This window comes from Poromitra crassiceps, assembly GCF_964638095.1.
Source record: "Poromitra crassiceps genome assembly, chromosome: 5".
NCBI lineage: Eukaryota > Metazoa > Chordata > Actinopteri > Beryciformes > Melamphaidae > Poromitra > Poromitra crassiceps.
Genome location: NC_139642.1, coordinates 39,340,857 through 39,361,317, shown reverse-complemented (window position 1 = coordinate 39,361,317; position 20,461 = coordinate 39,340,857). Strand labels below are relative to the sequence as shown.

General features: G+C 43.9%; 1 protein-coding gene across 2 annotated transcripts in view; it reads right to left on the bottom strand.

The window, feature by feature from the left end:
* Positions 1-20,461, bottom strand: part of frya (furry homolog a) — a 74,670-nt gene that overhangs the window by 21,555 nt on the left and 32,654 nt on the right. For both annotated transcript variants that reach the window (XR_014552737.1, XM_083637554.1), the window contains exons 10-36: positions 20,297-20,395; positions 18,631-18,732; positions 18,268-18,371; positions 17,650-17,758; positions 17,398-17,484; positions 16,305-16,476; positions 16,041-16,173; positions 15,713-15,820; positions 13,386-13,641; positions 12,654-12,836; positions 12,462-12,548; positions 11,491-11,750; positions 10,099-10,288; positions 9,708-9,832; positions 9,368-9,425; positions 9,107-9,198; positions 5,963-6,135; positions 5,278-5,438; positions 3,908-4,018; positions 3,187-3,341; positions 2,659-2,758; positions 2,389-2,560; positions 1,716-1,972; positions 981-1,127; positions 702-870; positions 340-430; positions 170-252 (exon numbers count right to left, since the gene is read on the bottom strand). Coding sequence is in view for 1 of the 2 variants with exons in the window: in XM_083637554.1 (XP_083493680.1) it covers positions 170-252; positions 340-430; positions 702-870; positions 981-1,127; positions 1,716-1,972; positions 2,389-2,560; positions 2,659-2,758; positions 3,187-3,341; positions 3,908-4,018; positions 5,278-5,438; positions 5,963-6,135; positions 9,107-9,198; positions 9,368-9,425; positions 9,708-9,832; positions 10,099-10,288; positions 11,491-11,750; positions 12,462-12,548; positions 12,654-12,836; positions 13,386-13,641; positions 15,713-15,820; positions 16,041-16,173; positions 16,305-16,476; positions 17,398-17,484; positions 17,650-17,758; positions 18,268-18,371; positions 18,631-18,732; positions 20,297-20,395 (3,784 nt within the window). In the remaining variant the exon portion in view is untranslated. The remainder of the gene's footprint in view (positions 1-169; positions 253-339; positions 431-701; positions 871-980; positions 1,128-1,715; positions 1,973-2,388; positions 2,561-2,658; positions 2,759-3,186; positions 3,342-3,907; positions 4,019-5,277; positions 5,439-5,962; positions 6,136-9,106; positions 9,199-9,367; positions 9,426-9,707; positions 9,833-10,098; positions 10,289-11,490; positions 11,751-12,461; positions 12,549-12,653; positions 12,837-13,385; positions 13,642-15,712; positions 15,821-16,040; positions 16,174-16,304; positions 16,477-17,397; positions 17,485-17,649; positions 17,759-18,267; positions 18,372-18,630; positions 18,733-20,296; positions 20,396-20,461) is intronic.

Sequence of the window (20,461 nt, the reverse complement as noted above, 5' to 3'; positions counted from 1 at the left end):
GTTCTCACAGAAGGCTATCAGAGCTCCAGGCTGCTCCGCACCGCTCATGCATTATCAATGACACCATCCTGACCACCATCCTCCCCTCCGGCCCAGACAGCGTGCTCACATTGACCCGTCCATAACAGCCGCATTTTTCAAAGGCTGATTTGAGCGTGATAATACTCACTCTTCTCCTCATCATAGGAGCCTCCTGAGCTGTTGCTGTAGCGGGACTCCAGGCGGTTGTGGGCTCGCATTATATGGCTGAGCCTGGGATCAGAGAAACAACACTTCATCGGCTGTTCTACAATAAACCGAGTGGGGTTTTTCAGTGTCAAAAATAAACTTGTCGCCTACCTCTCCTCATTCTCCTTTGCAGCCTTAGTATCATCTGTGTCAAGAAAGCTCTCCTGGCCAGGGACAACAGTATTGCTGCTGGATGTGGTGCCTAGAAATGAGCCAGAAAAAGGAGTAATATACTTCTATTTCTTTTTTGAGCAGGGAAAGTCAATCGAGGATACTCTTTTCCACCAATGCCCTGCTTCACATTCGTACCTGGGAGCTGACCAGCCAAACACAGTTTTTAAGCAGCTCCACTGGAGCAGTTTGGGGTAAAACACCGACAACCTTCTGGCCCATTTGCTAGATCACACTCTTGACGCACTCAGTCAGACACAGTGGGAAATAATGGAAACAATGTGTGGAGAGCTTTACTGCACCTGAAGCAGCTGCCGAGGCCTTGCTGGTGGCAGTGAAACGATAGAAGGGAGGACTGTCACAGTGCTGCACCACAGGGTTGACTGGATCCGTCTGCTGTAACTCAAATATCAACTCCTCCATGGTTTGGATGGTGTTGTTCCGACACAGGTAGATCACCACCTTCTTGATCTGAGCAAGAATATCATGGGATACCATTGAGAAAATTGGCAAATTTTCACTATTATTGGCACTTATTAGATACAGAATAGCTTCAAGAGTTCCTGAGGCCTGCCACTTACATAGGGCAGCAGGGTGGTGTCACTGCTGACGCCACACAGACTGATGAGGAACTGCAGAGTGCTTCTCAGATTGTGGCTCCACTTCTCATTGCTGACTAAGGCATTCCAGGCATTTTCCATCTCTGGTCCAGGTACATCATCCCCATACTGACAGGTGGGGCACAAACAACACAGAGCATCCTGTTAGCTGTGCAATTCATTTGACATTAGGTTACCAGCATCTTGCAACTGTATTCATTAAGATGTGAAGATTGATCATAACCCGTATTATTATATATTGCAGTAAAAAAACAATGACGGTTATGACACCACCATTACTTTTTAATATTGTGACCACCGGGATAACCCGCGACTCATCTTTCATCATTGATGTTTTGTTTTGCCCTCCAATAAATGTGTTATTCATGTTGCTGACTGAGTTCAAGTGGATGCAGGCCAGTAGCACATTATTCAAGACACATGTGACTTTATTTGTGTTAGATATTGTTATTTGCATTTTTATTTGTGTTGTTTATTTTCTAGAAAGCATTTTATAATTTTAAGAAAAAAGTCTTGGGAGTCATCTGATACATTTGATTTTAAGAAATTGAAGCATATTACAGAACTGTTTCTAAAGTATTCATCGTTTTAATGATTATTGAGATAATATCATTTATCAAGATAATTTTGGTCAAGATAATCGTGCTATGAAATGTTCATATTGGCACAGGCCTAGCTAGTCCCAACATGACGTACCTTGGCAGTCATGAACATGAGGTTGTTGAGAACCATAGATGTGGCTTGCAGCGAGCCCCAGCCATTGCCTTTCAGTGGATGGGAGGGCCCCATGCTGTTTGTCTGAGCAGAAAACTCATAATCCGAGATGCAAGGGGTGAAGACCGGCAGCAGCAGGCCGCTATCCACCAGCTCGATGTTACTGAGCCAGGGCAGGAGGTAGGTTAGCATGATCTGCCTCCCATTGGGATGGGTGGTGGGGAACCTCTGGCTAACCTCTGGGACAGGCAGAGGAAAGGCAATAACAACATCAGAATAACATCAGTCGGGACTGCGGTGTTTATATGCCACATGGAAATCACATACATATACTCAGATTGGCCATAATTGCCAGTTTAATCCTGATCCACATATGAATTCAACGTCAACCCAGGGAGTCCCTTAGAAAGATTATATTTCACTGTTGCTGTGGTTAGTGGGAGTCTCCATAGATACAGTAAGTGTCTGGGGAGTGGGAGTGGAAGGCCTCTTTGTAAGAGGAGCAAACATCATTTAGTGGCAAACCAAAGGAAGATGACAAGGCTGTGGACAACAGTGTGGACTAAAATACCATGACTAATTCCACTCTATGCACGCACGCACGCACGCACACGCACACACGCACGCACGCACGCACGCACACACGCACAGTTACCTGAGAACAGAGGAAGTGTGAGTTCGGGGTACATCCTGGCCAGCTGGCTGGAGAGCTGAGGCAGGGAGACACTGTAGAGAGGTGGCAGTGGACCGTGGGTGCCATAGAGGATGCTGCTTGGCTTCTGCTCTGAGATCCTCTTGGAGTATACAAACAGCTTAGCTTCAAGAATCTGTTCAAACAAAGAGGAGGGATGTGACACTTTGCACCGTGTTCACGAAAACACAACGACACAGCGCTGAAGGGCAACGTGTGCTTTGTGTTTCTCACCTGCATTAGCTGCATTGAAATCTCATAGATCTCTCTGTTGGTGTCTGATGCCTTAAAGAGCACCAGGTTCAGCAATGTCACTATGTCGCATGGGTAGTTTCTGCAAGTAAGGGGAGAGAGGAAAACATCCTGATGAAGTCATGTTTCAGGATGATGAGGCGTAAGAGTGTAAAGTGTGGCGCATGCTGTGTGCACCAGTTGCTGCTCAGGCTAATGGTTTGGAGAGAAAACAAGAGCGGAAGCCCAGTCTCTGATGAATGGTGAGCACTTTAAGAGGATTAGCTGAGGTGACGCTTTGAAGCCTAAGCTAATTTGCCAGTGCTTTTAACACCTGGAGACGAAATCTGGAAGATCTAGAGCATCTCAAATCTAATTAGTCAACTCATTAATTAGCTGCATTTCAAATGGGCGACGTGCAAACAAACAGTGGAGTGCGTAACGCGAAAAGGTAATGCGAATAAGATGAGGACGTAACTAGCCATGACACAGACAGCTGACAATAGATGATGAGATTGTGAGGTTTCATACCTGCTGCCACAGACTGTAGCTATGGCTTTGAAGCAGCCTGAGGCGAGCTGGTAGGAGCCTGTGTAGCAGCGATCCACTGCCCAGTTAAAGAGGTTGACCTGGTCGGCGTTGAGCTCCAGGAGCAGGATGACTACTTCACAGCCAAGCTGGTGGACCTGAGCCAGGAGGAGAAACCAACAAAAACAGCAGTTTCTCCTCGGTTGCGCTCTCTTATAAGGACCCCCTGTATCTCGGATTTCACGCTAAAGCTTTTCTGAGGCTCTATCTCCTTTGATAGATTATGGTATTCAGTGCAAAAGTGACAGGTCATAAAGCTCTAGTTCTGCCATACCAAAAAGATGATAACTGGCATTTTCTGGGCAACCTGCCCAGCTAGCGCTATAGCTTTGTATTAATCACAGGGAAGGCCATATAATGTAAAGGGCATAAGCTGAAAGTCAGCTTTGCCCTGTAATGCCCTGGAGAAAGAATGACTATAATAAACATACATATACAAAGACAGGTACTTCATCATGTATCACAGTAAATTGAAAGAAAAAACATATTACAAGAAATTTACTTTGAAACAAAAGCCATCCTTCACTTCTTGCCAGCACTCCGGCAAGATAATGGTGAGTAGTTGGCAGGGACAGCCTTGCAAGCCTCAGCAAACTATCAGGGGGGCTTTTTGGGTCACTTCTTTGTTTAAATGCATCATGGTGGTTAATGATTGGCCACATACCCGCTGATCCTGGCAGGCTAGTATATTATCCAGCCACTTATAGAGGTATCCATCTGGAGACAGGCCAACATTATCAAACACAGGCCCGCAGCACAGCACAGCAGACATGGCCTGCAAGAACAAACACAATGGCACAAATCCCTCTCAGACAGACATTTATTTCAGGCTATTCTATTATGGGGATAGAGTTGTTTATATTTATTCATGTAAAAAAAAAAAGAAAACATCCTGTGGAAATAAATTGCAGTGACTCAACAGACTGTTTGGACTGGCTAGTCAATAATGCTGACATGTTACAGGTTTCAACTTCCAAGGAAAACTCCTTTACAGTACCACTCTTCCCCTGCATGCTCCACCCCCGAGAGGGGTCAGGACCACATTTAGGTTATTCTCAATGAATTTGGATGGGTGAACCATCGTTTTTCACTACTTAAAGGCCTCAAAGTGTACATCACATGGCTCAGGCTTGACTCCAGCTAGGCTGAAATATTGTACATACCGTAATTCTTCCAATAAGCGCCTCCACTCTAATTGCCGCCGGGTCTTCCATTTACCGCCTGGTCCAAATTGATTTAGCATAATAAGCGCCTGACTCTAATTGCCGCCCGGGCCGGAAATGGAATATTTTTTTGGTTACTGTTGTTATTGTTGTTTTTGTCAAAACTGCCTGTACCTACCCTCTTGTGTGTATTAAGTACTATCTCACTGGTTTAAACTGCCTGTACCTAGCCTCTTGTGTGTACTAAGTACTATCTCACTGGTTTAAACTGCCTGTACCTAGCCTCTTGTGTGTACTAAGTACTATCTCACTGGTTTAAACTGCCTGTACCTAGCCTCTTGTGTGTACTAAGTACTATCTCACTGGTTTAAATAAGCAATTTGATACTTTACGTTTTTGCTGAGCAGGCATTTATGTTAAAAAAATAATAACCGCCTGGCTCAATTATGCCCAAATGGAAATAACCGCCTGACTCTAATTGCCGCCTGGTCTTCCTTTTACCGCCTGGTCCAAATTGCTTTAGCATAATAAGCGCCCGGGCTCTTATTGGCAGAATTACGGTAATTCTATTGTACTGCTATGCTACAATTTCTGCTTGTTGAGTAAAACAAAAGGTCAAAATTAGATGGATAAGTTCAGATTTAGTGCAATAGCTACTGCTACACAAAGCAAAAATATCACTGCTTCATTCTGCAAAAGACAGATGAAATCTATGGATTTATGGTCAAATTTATGGATTATTTCCTGAACATATGGTTTGTTTTTTTGATTAAGCCAGAGCTGTTCCATGCCAAGAAACATTAATCTATCTTCCTGAGCATGAAAGGGGGGGGGCTTATGGAAGTCAAACGTTTGCGGAGAGCGTGCTTACCTTGAGGGCACAATATTGATATCGAGTGATCTGGTGATTCCTGTCACTGTAGCGGTCCAGAGGGGTGAACATAATGCTGAAGGGGCCGGCCCACTGACTGAAGAGGATGAAGAGGTGATGCCGAAGGCTCTGCTGCGGGAACAGGAACCGCCTGTGGTGCACTGGGGGAGGGAGGACAAGCAAATCTGTCATCGAGAGAGTAAAGAGTCAGCAGAATCATTCAGGTGTCTTAGATGGGTACTTAACAATCTACTAAAAGTGCATTTTCTGAGAAGGTGATAATAAACTGCTGCCCTCCCCCCCCGCCAAAAGATCATTTGCCATTCATCAGGGACTCCTGAAAGCCCGGCTCCTGGCAACCCATCACCTGTCCTTGCCTCCGTCGTCCTTAAGTGGAACTATTTTTGGAGCTACTCGCCTTGGGATATGTCCAAATCAAGATCAATGTCAGGAGTCTTGTTTGAAGGCTGTTTCATAATTCACAATCTCCAAATGACTGAAAAGGATTCATTCCCCACTGGACTGCAGTAGACATCAGTATAGAAGAAATGCAAAATGTACGTACATACAAGCTTAAACAAAAATGCAGAGACTTTATAGAGAAATAACTCAATCTGACTTGCACAACAATCATCAATGACTGGCCTTTCAAGATCAGTTGGTTAAAGGAGAGTATTGTGTTCACCTGGGACACACTGGATGAGGTTGGCCACCATGGCGCTGAAGTGAGCTCGGATGTCCTTGAGGATCTCTGCATCTTTGTCATTTTCTGCTTCCAGAAGCATCCGGGTCATATCCACATATTCCAGGAACAGAGCGCCCAGGGCCAGCGTGTCACGTTCCAGAGCCCCGTTTGTACTGTGGGAAAAGAGACATAATGCCCCATGAAAGGAAAATACTAGCAAATAAGACAGAATGCGACAGTGATGTTTTCAACTTCTCTTTCAATGTTTGGCAAGACTGGGATAAATACAGTTAACCATAAGTTGTTAAGCAGTGGTGGAAGTACTCAAATCCTTTACCTAAGTAAAAGTAGCAATTATGAAACAAACAATAATGGAAAAAAAATACTAAATTAAAAGTCCTTCATTCAAAAGCTTACTTAAGTAAAAGTATGGAAGTATTAGCAGTAAAATCTAGTAAGTATCAAAAGTAAAAGTAGTCATTCTGAAGAACAGTCCCATTCAGAATATTATTGATGTATCTTCATGTTTTAGATCCAACTGCTCCATATGCTGTTGGGGAGTTTAAACGCCAACAATGCAACATATTTTACAAGCTTTCCTATGTTTTGTATGTAAAACCTTATTCTACAAAGTAACTATTACTGTAGATCAGTGCTTCCCAACCTTTTATAACTCCCCCTAGAAAATCTAAAAACTTTTCGAAGCCCTCTTCCAACCCCATAAACAATGTGAAGGCCATATAATGTGTTCCCATGTGTTCTCAGAATACTTGATATTTTCCAGTCACTAACACAGCATCTGAAACATGTTGCAGCATTCTCAGTGTTACAGTTTTCAAGGACCTGTCCATCACCATGTTTTTGTTAATTTGTTTAAAATGTAAAAAAATAAAAAATAAAATGATTTGTCGGCCCACTTGCAATACCTATGCGGACCACCAGAGGCCTACAGGTTGGGAATTGCTGCGTAGATATAATAAATAAATGGAGTGGAGTAAAAAGGACAAAGTATGAAGTCACACAAAATGGAAATACTCAAGTAAAATACCAGTACCTCAAAATTGTGTCCTAAGCACAGTACTTGAGTAAATGTACTTTGTTACTTTCCACCTCTGATGTTGAGTGCTGATTTACCAAAACAATCAAAACAATCGTGTAATTAGAATAGTTTGTTTTGAATCCTGGCGAGCTGTGTGACTCCTGTGTTGTCTGACTTGTCCTCCTCCCACATTCTGTCAGCTAGTACGCTGAGCAGCGTGAGGCTGCGATGCGTCAGCTACTGCTACACTGACCTGTCACTGACAACACCTGCATCAGCTACTTCTACACTGATCTGTCACTGACGACACCTGCGTCAGCTACTGCCACACTGACCTGTCACTGACGACACCTGCGTCAGCTACTGCCACACTGACCTGTCACTGACGACACCTGCGTCAGCTACTGCCACACTGACCTGTCACTGACGACACCTGCGTCAGCTACTGCCACACTGACCTGTCACTGACGACACCTGCATCAGCTACTGCCACACTGACCTGCTACACTGACCTGTCACTGACGACACCTGCGTCAGCTACTGCCACACTGACCTGTCACTGACGACACCTGCGTCAGCTACTGCCACACTGACCTGTCACTGACCACATCTGCATCAGCTACTGCCACACTGACCTGCCACACTGACCTGTCACTGACGACACCTGCGTCAGCTACTGCCACACTGACCTGTCACTGACGACACCTGCGTCAGCTACTGCCACACTGACCTGTCACTGACCACATCTGCATCAGCTACTGCCACACTGACCTGCTACACTGACCTGTCACTGACGACATCTGCGTCAGCTACTGCCACACTGACCTGCTACACTGACCTGTCATTGACACCTGTGTCAGCTACTGCTACACTGACCTGTCACTGACGACACCTGCGTCAGCTACTACCACACTGACCTGTCACTGACGACACCTGCGTCAGCTACTGCCACACTGACCTGTCACTGACGACACCTGCGTCAGCTACTGCCACACTGACCTGTCACTGACGACACCTGTGTCAGCTACTGCTACACTGACCTGTCACTGACGACACCTGCGTCAGCTACCGCCACACTGACCTGTCACTGACGACACCTGCGTCAGCTACTGCCACACTGACCTGTCACTGACGACACCTGCGTCAGCTACTGCCACACTGACCTGTCACTGACGACACCTGCGTCAGCTACTGCCACACTGACCTGTCACTGACGACACCTGCGTCAGCTACTGCCACACTGACCTGTCACTGACCACATCTGCATCAGCTACTGCCACACTGACCTGCTACACTGACCTGTCACTGACGACATCTGCGTCAGCTACTGCCACACTGACCTGCTACACTGACCTGTCATTGACGACACCTGTGTCAGCTACTGCTACACTGACCTGTCACTGACGACACCTGCGTCAGCTACTACCACACTGACCTGTCACTGACGACACCTGCGTCAGCTACTGCCACACTGACCTGTCACTGACGACACCTGCGTCAGCTACTGCCACACTGACCTGTCACTGACGACACCTGTGTCAGCTACTGCTACACTGACCTGTCACTGACGACACCTGCGTCAGCTACCGCCACACTGACCTGTCACTGACGACACCTGCGTCAGCTACTGCCACACTGACCTGTCACTGACGACACCTGCGTCAACTACTGCCACACTGACCTGTCACTGACGACACCTGCGTCAGCTACTGCCACACTGACCTGTCACTGACGACACCTGCGTCAGCTACTGCCACACTGACCTGTCACTGACCACACCTGCGTCAGCTACTACCATCACTGACCTGTCACTGACGACACCTGCGTCAGCTACTACCACACTGACCTGTCACTGACGACGCCTGCGTCAGCTACTGCCACACTGACCTGTCACTGACGACGCCTGCGTCAGCTACTGCCACACTGACCTGTCATTGACGACACCTGCATCAGCTACTGCCACACTGACCTGTCACTGACGACACCTGCATCAGCTACTGCCACACTGACCTGCTACACTGACCTGTCACTGACGACACCTGCGTCAGCTACTACCACACTGACCTGTCACTGACGACGCCTGCGTCAGCTACTGCCACACTGACCTGTCACTGACGACACCTGCATCAGCCAGCAGTTCAAAGATCCGCAGCAGCTGCAGTCTCAGGAGGTCTCGCCGCTCGCGCCGCTTCTTGTTCTGTGAAAATCAAAATGAAATAGCCTTCAGGACAGGAGTGCTGTCACATGCAAACTCCCTGGTAGGGAGGGGTATTACTCCCCTAGCTTATTCAGTTCATAAAGAATTCACTCTAATTGTACCCATTTTGCTGATGTGTTGCGCTATGTTGTAAATGCAATCAACCAACCTCGGGTCTTCTTTCTAATGCCTCTTTCATTAGGGGATGTAGCTCTTCCACAAGTTCCCTGTGTACAGACAGTGAAAATATAAATCATGAGATAGAAACTGTTGTAGAATGGAATTTACATTTTCTCTACATCAGAAAGCAAAACTGCTTCATCAAGCAGCATTAAAGACTCAATAAAGGAGAAATAGGTATAGGGTAACTCTGCAGTAAAACTGATATTACTTCTCCAAGGAAAAGTTATTTGAGCTCAAATTGGATTTCCAGGGGGGAGGAGGGGAAACAGATGCAACTGTAAATGGCAAACAAAATGCTTCAAAGTCCAGATCACTTCTTGATTTACCTGAATACAAGGGAATTGGTGCGACCGAAGCCCAGAACTAATGACTCCGTCAGCTCGATGCTCTCTGCCCTCATCAGCGGGACCAACTGCTTCAGGAGCCACGCCACAGATGGACTCCCAATTACCTGCAACATCAAACACCATTAGTCCGACAGACAAATCTCCATTTCCTGCCTAAAACACCACTAAGTACACAGGGTCACATGCAAATGTGTTTCTTTGCAGTTGGACTATACAGTATGTGAGCTTCATATTTCCCTCCTCTCAAGAGAGCTGCTGGGTAATTTGATGCTTTGAGCTTGAATGTCAACAAGCTCTCTATGAACACCTGATCCTGCGGAGACAAAGCACAGGGGGAATGAATGAGGCCAGAGGACAGGGAGGCAGCTACCTTGTTATCGTAGCTGACAGCGCTGTCAGGCGTGGCAGCCATGATCTCAGGTGTGGACGCTCTCAGGTGGCCGGGGCTCATGATACTGGGCTTGGCCACCCCGAAGCAAAGGATCAGGTAGTTTCTCCACAGGGTCACGTAATTGTCTCCGCCGCCAGAGGTGCTGGTCTTCTTGGCATACACTGGATTACTGAGTTACAGCAAACAAAAGAAGCGCAGAGAAGATTATTAGGTCCTTACTGTAGTTTTAGCTGCACTAGGGCTGTGCGATATGTTGAATAACATAACAATATTGTGAGATATCGTTGGTTATCGTAATATTGTTACATAACTCAAATGTCACTTCTTCCTGGTCTTAAAGGCTGTGTTACAGTGTTTCTGAACTCCACTAACCTCTGAAATATCACTGCATACCTCTCCAGCAATGTATATGTTGAATGTTCTGTATTTATGTTGTCATATGTCTGTCTATGTAGTGTAATGTCTCATGCTTGCTGACACATATTCATGTGCTTAACAATTGCTGTACCGAAAGCAAATTCTGACGACTTGTTGTGCAGTCCTTAATAAATGAATCTGAATCTGAATCTGAAGTGATCCAATTTTCTGAACTTACATATTAGCCTGTTCTGGCTGAGTAAAATGAACAATGATTGGCTTAACATGCTCATCATATCCACTTATTACTGATTACACATTACTTATTTTAAAAATTTACTTGTGTGTAAATATCTTATGAAAGCACAAATACTCGCTGTCCCACAGTATCATTGCATTATCGATATCGAGGTATTCTGTGTAAAATATTGTGATATTTGATTCTGTCACTATATTCCAGTATGTACTATAGTTCACAGGGGGATCTCTCTATAAAAAAGAAGAGCGATTTTTATATGCAATGGGGAACTGCTGTGAGGTGGTGATACTTAGAATAGAATAGTGTGACTGAAATAGAAATGCTATATTGGGATATATAAAGAAAAAGTTCAATCGAAGAGCTGCTGTTAGTGTTTCTCAACATGGGGTCTGGGGACCACCCAGGGTCCTTGAGGGAGTTCCAGGGGGACCCCAGTAAATTGGTGAATTGTTAAACTTCACCACTATTTCATGTACAACAAATTAACACAATTAGAAAATGTAGAAGATTGACTATTTTGGGGATAGTTTCACGTTTAACTCTCTACCTTCAATACAGATACAGTAGTGGTGGAATTCTGGACAAAATCATAGTATCACTAAAAATATTCTTATTTGAGTCCAAGAGACAAAACCTCAAATGGGGGTCCGTGGCTCTAATGTGAAGTAAATCAGGGGTCCCTGCGTTTGAGAATGACTGTGTTAATGGGCCCCACTTGGCCTCACTGTAGCACTGAAGGGCTGAAGGCCACTTACTTTGGGTCTACCAGGGGCATGAGCAGCTGCATGCGGGTGTAGGCGTAGGGCCAAGCGTAGCTGAGCGCTGTGGGACAGTGTTTGGGCAGGTTGTCCTGCCGCAGGAGGCTGTAAACGCACAGCACCCACGGGTCCTTCACAGACTGGGCGAAGATCCACACGTGTGAGGGGCTCCTGATGTCGTAGTGACTGTTGACCAGCAGCGCGTTCCACTCCACCAGCCACTGAAGGTCCACATTGTGGCCCGTCGGCATGGCGGCCTGAAGGAGGACATGAAGCCACACAGGAGGTCATGTCTGAGTCAAATGTCAAATCCGAATCATTTCATGCCTCAGCGTATTCATTATCACCGACAAGAACAGTTATTTAAATATGAGAAAGGCAGCAGTGAAGGGGAAGCCACAGATCAGAAATTATTTTTAATTTTGAAATGCAAATCTAATTATGCAAAGGACAGTTATGCATTAACCTGTTAAACCGGTTCAACTAATTTGTCTTCTCTGTGTCTATTTGTTTTGTCTACCACTATGCTGCATACAGACACTAAGACAAATTCCTCGTATGTAACTTGCATACTGTGGCAATAAAAGTGATTCTGATTCTGATTCTGATGTAGGCATGCGTTGCAAGGCGCTTTGAGTGGTCGGTAGACTAGAAAAGTGCTATATATAAATGCAGTCCATTTACCATTTACCATGAAAGTTGACAAGATTTTAAGTAGCTAGACTCTGTGGAGTAGATACAATTGTTCAGCATCTCATATCACTGGGAAATCTAATCTGGGAAATCAAGTCAAATTAAATTATACAAGATGAAATCTAAGAAAAAGCGCAGAAATAAGTAAAACATAATAGTGTTCCTGCAAATAAAATGCACTGAGACTAGAGTTTATATATTTATATATATTTATATAAGTGTCTCAGTTTGTCCTCCAACAGTTCAAAGGAATGAAGCCATAGTCAAAAACTTACTGTGTCAGAAACTGCCACATTGACAAAACTCTCCAGGATTACAGGACTGAGCTGATCCATGATCTCAATCATTGGTTTATCATCATCCTGCCATTGACAAAACATAAAATCAGGTTAAACATTCTGTACTGCAGTCAGTGTAACTTCAATTACCAAATTCTCCTATTTTTCGTTGTTTTTTGTCCCTTTTACCTCAGACTGTCCGATGGTCATAAAGAGACTGCGTATCTCCTTCAGTATGGCGATGGCCAGTCTGCGGGTGCTGAGCTGACAGGAGCAGAGCAGCACCAGAGCCAGCCCCTCCACAGCGTGCAGCACAGTGGAGTGGGGGCTTCGCTCTGCAGGGACCCTGTGGCTGGAGCCGGCCTGCAGCAGCTGGAACACAAATATCACAATCAAATAACACAGAATTTATTGCAAGGTCAGTCATCAGGTTAAATTACTCAAATGATCATTTGATATTTAAAATGTTACTTGGTTATTTCTTCTCATAGGCACACTTTTTTGAAAACGCAATTTTGAAAAGTCACAATAAAAAGCTTCTGCCTTGGTATTTCAGTTACCGTAATTGAAAAACAGATTTTAGCACTTTTAACTTTTATTAACAACAATTACCAGCTTAAGCAATTAAATCTGATGAGGGGCTGCAAACTAATGAGCTTACTTGTGATTAATGGTAACTATTCGTTTAAATGAGGACTACTAACAATGCCTAAACTGTTGTTAAGGCAGTTCAAATAGCAATAGTAGTAAAATAGCAACGAAAAACATTCAAAATAGCAAACTAATCCCACTATCCCACTAATAGATTTGGATGAATTTTGAATTTAACAGTTACGAATTCAAATATACAAGCTTTCCATAACAAAAATCAGACATAATGGAAACAGTCATATTCAAATTTCAGTCTGAGAGAGCACGTACCTCAGCAGTGTGTATCTTAGCGGTGTCGCAGCTCTTCCCTGGGACAGCCAGGGTGAGTTTCCACTGTGTGAGGAGCTGCAGCAGCAGTTTGAGAGAGGTGTCCAGCATGCCCTGCTGGGTGTCTTGGACTTCACGCAGCAGGAAGTTAGTGAAGCCGAACAGGACATCGTCACGCCAGTCGGAGAAATCCACTAATAGACTTTGCAAGGAATTCTGGGCGATGAGTCGAAGTTCATCGTCCATGTGGATCGTCAACCTGGCAAATAGGACAAAAAAACAAGCCAAAGAAAACAGAGAGATCCTTCATGCAAGCTTATAGGCATATAAACATAAACACACCGTATCATCAATGAAACGGCAAAAAAATCACTGTAGAGGTTTCACGGTGAGTAATCTCTTTCCTACCACCAGAGATTGAAATCACCCATTTACCACTGGCAAATAGATTTGATTTCAGATAAATCTAGCCTGATGATTACTCGATAGGCAAGCAGGATTTTCACAGCGCAAAAATTATATCCGTCACAACAGCAAATCTGATAACGATATACAGATCCAAGCCCCACTGACGTACTTCTTTATTTGGTCCATCTAGAAACCATCTACTTATTGAAATATACTGTAATTGGTAACAGTGACATTGTACATGTGACATTGTACATAAGTCTCACCTCACTCACATTAATATTAAACAATTCAGGTGTGTAGAGATAATCATGCCTTTAGAGAGGAACAAACGGCAAGGCCAGATTACACTTAGAATGTCTTTCAGACAGCTACCAGAACAATCAGACTGCTTATAATTGGTGAGAAGCAATAAGTAGCCATCACTCGTCAATGTTGCTGTTTTTCCCACTCGGGGAATGAGGTATCACAAAATCTGTGCTCATTGTGCCACCTCAACACCCAGACTAAAGAAGGAGTTGAGAGTGGTCACTTTTTATCTACAGTATGTGGGTGATATTTATGTTTGTATGTTTGAATTCTGTGTCCGGCCACAGCTACGCCGTTTTAAGTGCGATCGAGCTGAAACTTTCAGGGGGTGTAAAGGGCACCAGTGTGGGTGACCTGACAGAACCGGATTTTTTAATCAGGCTAATTAGCTAATGATGTGATGTCATCAGTGATGTCATCAGTGATGATGTCAAAAGTGATGCCATAAGGGCGCACACACACACAAGGAGGCATTGTGACAATTTGGTCAGTGATGTCACACACACACACACACAAGGAGGCATTGTGACAAGACTGATCAGTGATGTCATAGTGACATCAGTGATGAGTCAGCAAACTCTGTCTGTTTCAGCCTTTGTCCCACTGATGATGTCATAGACATTGTACAGTCTTATGACATAACTGATGAGAAAAGGACTATGACTCCTGCGGAGAAAAAGCAAACTTCATGGCCTAGGAGAGCTACTGACCCCAAGGGCAGAACAGCTGCTGGGACAGGCGAGGACGAGCTACGGTTGAGTACCTAGTTGAGTAAAACCACACATCTGTCCATGTTGTGCTTAGCATCAATTAACGGGATATCATGAGGATATCAGAATATCTAGCATGCAGTGTGCCTCTTGGTTTCAATGAGTAACGCTAACAGCACTTACAGTAATTAGAGTAATTAAAGGATAAATGTAGTAATTTTGTGTCTGATTAAAATCATTGAGCAGTTGAAACTTAAATGGTATCATCAAGGTATTTCTAAGATCAGACTAACAAAGTTCCTAGTTGCCTAGAGTGAGGAATAAATATGAATTTTAAGCATTTCTTATTTGCCTAAAGCCTAAAGGAACAGCAATTCTCTAAGGCAAACTGAAAATATGGGGTTATTGCATAGATGCATTTTCATAAAAGTGTTATTTTAAGTTAGGCAATGGGCACAATTCAAACAGGATAAAAAAAAGTATTGTCTTTCGCCGTTCACCACCATATTCTTTTCCCAGCTGGTTCATAACTGAAGCAGGAAATAGGCGGTCACCTCGGCTCTCTATAAAAGCTGAAATGAAAGTGTAGGCTATACATTGTTTCTTCCCTATTCAACAAAATGACCTTACTGTGACCCACTGTACCATTATACATAACCATTATGTAACCAATAAAACACTGAACTGAAAACATTAAGCCGAGCTAGCAGGAAATTCAGGTTCTTGGAAAGGTTCCTAACCAGAATAAATAACACATCTCTAATAACACATCTAATAATCTCAGACCGTCGTGCAGCGCGTTGCCAGGGGATTTAGCTTGCGTGGAATGAGAAGTGTCGTTTTGAAAGATGCTTTTAAGGAACAGTGTACTTATAATGCAGTGGGGCTTCCCAAGATACGCACCGAGAGAGCAGATCTATCAGCTCCGGCTTGGACATCCCGTCAGGCAGGACACGAGGGACGGCAGCAACACAAGTCCTGAACAAGTCAATCTTGGGCTTCCTTTCACCCCTGCAAGTGCACATTTTTTAATGACACACGTTTAAAAGCTGTCAAACTGTTGTGCAGAACAAGCACAGCGATGAATGATTGCATTGTCATACTGAGTAAATTCCCAGGATAGTGCTGGAGCGCGTTCAGCACGGCTGTTCCTCTTGAGTCACTCAGTAGGAGTTTTGCCAACTTGAGCCATGTTGGCAGTGGGGATGACAGAGACGAATCGTACACTTACGTGATCATGTCCTCAGGCTCCCTGTTCAACATCTGAACGTTTGTCATCATCATGCAGCGCCCCACCTCCTTATCCAGGTGTCTGAGGATGTTGTCAATAGCCTTCCGCACTTGAACGTAATACTGCGACATACCTATAGAGCAGATGAGATCAAACGTCATCTGCCTACTCCCATCTGAGACCAAATTTGATGCTAAAGTGTTGTGAGACTTTGTAACCTGTCCGACATTTTCAAGATTCCTGAATACAGTGCATCCTGCTTACCAATGACTTTGGCCTCGTCATCCGTCAGTGTTTTGCTTAGGTAGGTCTTCTTCACGCGGAGCGTGTTCCCAGAGGGCAAAGTGCAACCAGTGTTAGGCATGGGAGGCTCGCCGTCCTTCTGCTGCAGCTTATCAGCTATGACCAGGAATGCTCTCAGACCAATATTCATTCTCTGAACAGAGAAGAAACACTTGTATTACTGTACATTACTATATATTTACCAGCATATGTATGTAGGTGGACAGAAGTGCTCGCTTAGATGCACAAATCTAACTACAATCCACATACTGATCTACTGTACTCTGTTATGTCTTTTGAGTTGAATGTAACTTTTCATTCATACAATTTTTTTTTGTTGTATTTCTTCTGTAGCAGAAAGTGACAATGTCCATTTTATTCTGAATGCGTTATTTATTCCACTGGCATTTTGAAACTGAAAACAACTTCAGCAGAGAAAATCAATTGTACCTGCAGTTGCTACAGTTACAAGAGATAAAGTTACCTAGCAACAGTGGGATGTTTTTGCCAGTGTTTCTTCTCAGTCATTTTGATACAGAGCTAGATGCTGTGCATGAATAGTAGACAGTTAGTCCATATTTGACTTTAAGTGACTACTAGCCCCTGAAGTATAATGCAAATAAGTCATTGTATACATGAGGAATGGATTACAGATGGTTCCCGCATGTCTTTTTATTCTCCCCTTTTGCATTGTAAGTCCCAAATATGACCTAACTATCTTCTGTATTGTGATTGAATCTTAGCTCAAAACACTTTTTACTATCATCATCATCACTGTCATGAAATTTTGTTTTGTTTGTTAAATGTGACAGCTACTTGTTATCCTTTTTCAGGTAGTGGGCCTATTAGGTTATCTTTGAAAATGATAATAAGATACATTTTAAATTGGCCAAGATATGTATGACTTAAAATAACTCTTTAATACCAGTTTTCACTCAAGCATATTTTACAGCAAATACAGCTGACAGTTTTTCTTTCCCATGGAGGGGAAAACCAAATTATTATTATTATTATTATTATTATTTTTTAACATTTGCCTCTAAAAACACAATAAAAGTAAATGTAAAGAGTGTACCTCTGGATTAAGACTAAAGGCTTTTGCGGCTTTCCCAACACAAAGAAGGTCAAAGATAATCTCTTTCATGGCAAAATCCAGTCTTTCCTGTAATAAAAGAAGAGAAAAAATGTTAAGTGTGATGGCATGGATGTTACAGTGCTATACTGCCACTATGGCACGATAATAACATGTACTTGTCTGGTTTAAATCTAGAGGTGTTTGTATGACACTGTAACGTTTGTTGACAGCATACCACATCTTCCTGTTTACCTGTGCAATAAACTGGATGATTTTGACAAAGATGTTGAGCGGCATGTCTCTTGGTACCACACTGCGTGATCCTTTGGGGAAAAGGGTTGTAACAATGGTGTTGAGGCGACTGTGGGTAGAGAAAACAGAGTGTGTAAAAATACTTTGTAACACCCATTTAAAACAGCTGAGGTGGTGTATATAAACTATATAAAGTGACACAACATGGAATGCGGTATGAATTTGGCCTGTTTTGCACTGATGTTGTTCCATTTCTTGAAAAAAGGTTTATTTTAAGGCACGTTTATTTCAGGCCTAATTCGCGCGTGTGACAAGTCTGGCTTGACCATTAGTGATGTGGGCCGAAGGCTCGTAATCATGTCTGTGAGCTGCTGGTAAAGCCCTAAGCCATTTACATACAGGACAGAGCATCCCCCTTTTTCCCCACATCCAATAAAATAGAGGCAATGAAGGGGCACCATTTGGTGTAAAACTGCTAACTGAAATGACTGAAATTTTTTTGAAGACATGACTTGGTAGAAACCTTCAGGTAAACTGTAATATATATGGCAGATAATTAATGTTTGCATACATGATGTATGTATGATGTTAGGCAGAGTAAGAAGTGACAATATTTACCCCTGTGTTGCAGTGTTGCTCTCACACTTGATGCGGATCATGTAGACCCACAACAGACGATACAGGGACTCCAGTGCAACACGGGCCATCTTAGGATCTTTACTCTGGAATGAATTCCATTAGAAAAGTTAATGCTGGCAAGGACAGAGGGAATAATGGTTGCCTGAAGAGTCAGAGTATTCCTGTCATGCCATGCAGATAATAAAATACCATAGCGTGATTGTGTTTGACAACTGTCATGCTGACGAATATGACGTCCGACAGGGAAACAGGCTCACACTGCCTTCATCCAGATATTCCTCCATCGTCAAGCGAGCCCACTGTAATGTGAGTGAATGGCTGGTGCTTTCAGGGTTACCTTACCTTGAGATTGGAGAGGCAGTTGTTGAGGAAGATGTGCCATCTGTTCAGGAAGAACTGCTTCTGGCTGACGCACAGCAGGCATGTCACCAACGGGTAGAAAGCCTGTGTGGATGGATGACAGTAAGTATTTAGACATCTGTTATCACATGGTACAGAATCGTATATGCTTACGGTTACAATGGAAAACACAAGATTTAACTATCACAATGCATACATATATCTGAGGTTGTCTTTTGAATGGATAATTTGAGGGGTTTTATGCATGGACTCTGAATTATATTTGCATAAATACAAAAGCAGTTTCTTTTTAGCTGTGGCCAGCAGCTCGATAAAGCACTCTGTCGGTTGTTTGGTCGGTCCACAAATAATTCACCACCCTTTAGCAGGCACAGTTTTCGCCCTAGGAGGCTGAACTTTGTCATGGAGGTCAAGTGTGTGTGTGAAGGTGTGTGTTTGTGTTCATGCCAATAGAGTACCGCAGGGATGATGTATTTTTGTAGGCGGAAGGCGGAAGTCCCGGACTTCCTGGATCTTACAGGGAAAAGTCAATGGGGTTTTATAATGGGGATTTCACTTAAATGCATAAAATATGGTCTGTGCTTAACAAAAGTTTATGGGAGCGGTAATTTGGGTTCAGCAGGATAATCTTCATAAACGTGAATCATTTTTATGACTTTTGAAATGTAAATGTGTTTTTTTAATGTGATTTTTAGAAAAGGTTTCAAAAGGCATAAAAGTGATTCACGTTCATGAGGATTATCCTGCTGAACCCAAATTACCACTCCGATAAACTTTTGTTAACCACAGACCTTATTTTAGGCATTTAAGTGAACTCCCCATTGTAAAACACCATTGATTTCCCCCCGTAAGATCCAGGAAGTCCGGGACTTCCGACTACAGAAATATGTCATCCCTGTGGTACTCTATTGACTAAAAGGAGGCGGTGGGGGGGGGCACATTTCAAAATGCAGGATGGCAGGCGCAGAGGGCTGAACTTTGGCATGAAGGTCAAGTGTGTGTGACTGTGTGTGTGTTCATGCCAATTGGCTAAATGGGGTGGGGGGTGGTGGCAAATTTCAAAATGCAGGGTGGCAGAGGCAGAGTAGGGTGAGCTGCCCCTGCTATCCTGCATTTCAGAAATTCACATACAGTATGTGGTTGCAGCTATTGCAACGTTTAAGGAATAATGAGGTCTTCTTCGTGTTTTCAATGACAATGCATCTCTCATAAAATGTGTTTCGCAGCCACAATCGCCACCTCAAGGGAATGCAGGCCATCTGTAAGAGCAAGCTGCTGTTCCACAAGGATCCTCATCTTTCCAGCTCACTGTGAACTGCTACGGTGTGTAATGAAGATACTGTAGCGGCAACAGATTTCACATCCACTGAGTTTAGACCACACGCACGGCTACGATGCCGTTTCTCCGCTTTGACAGGGCTGTTTTCCCCCCTGTCCCTCCCTGCTCTGTCCCTCCCCGCCCGGACGCTGACGTTGAAAGGGGAACATTAGACAAGAGTGGCCCTGAAATGCCTGAGGACTCACAGAGACCACAGAGAGACCACAGGCATTCAAGAGATCTAAGTGTGTGGCAGGAGGGGGGGGGCTGCAATAACAAACAAACAGGCGGGACAGTCCGCGCCAATGTATTTTCTACTGGGTGACTAACCAGCGAGTGTTTCTTTCTGGAAGAGAGGTCCAGCGTTGTGTCGTACAAGCTCTCCACAAAGTTCCTCAGACAGGGGACGTTCACCTCATTCTTCACAGCCTAGGATAACATCGCACACGGTCACATGACACATGACAGGATGCCAGCCGTTCCATCAAAACAAAA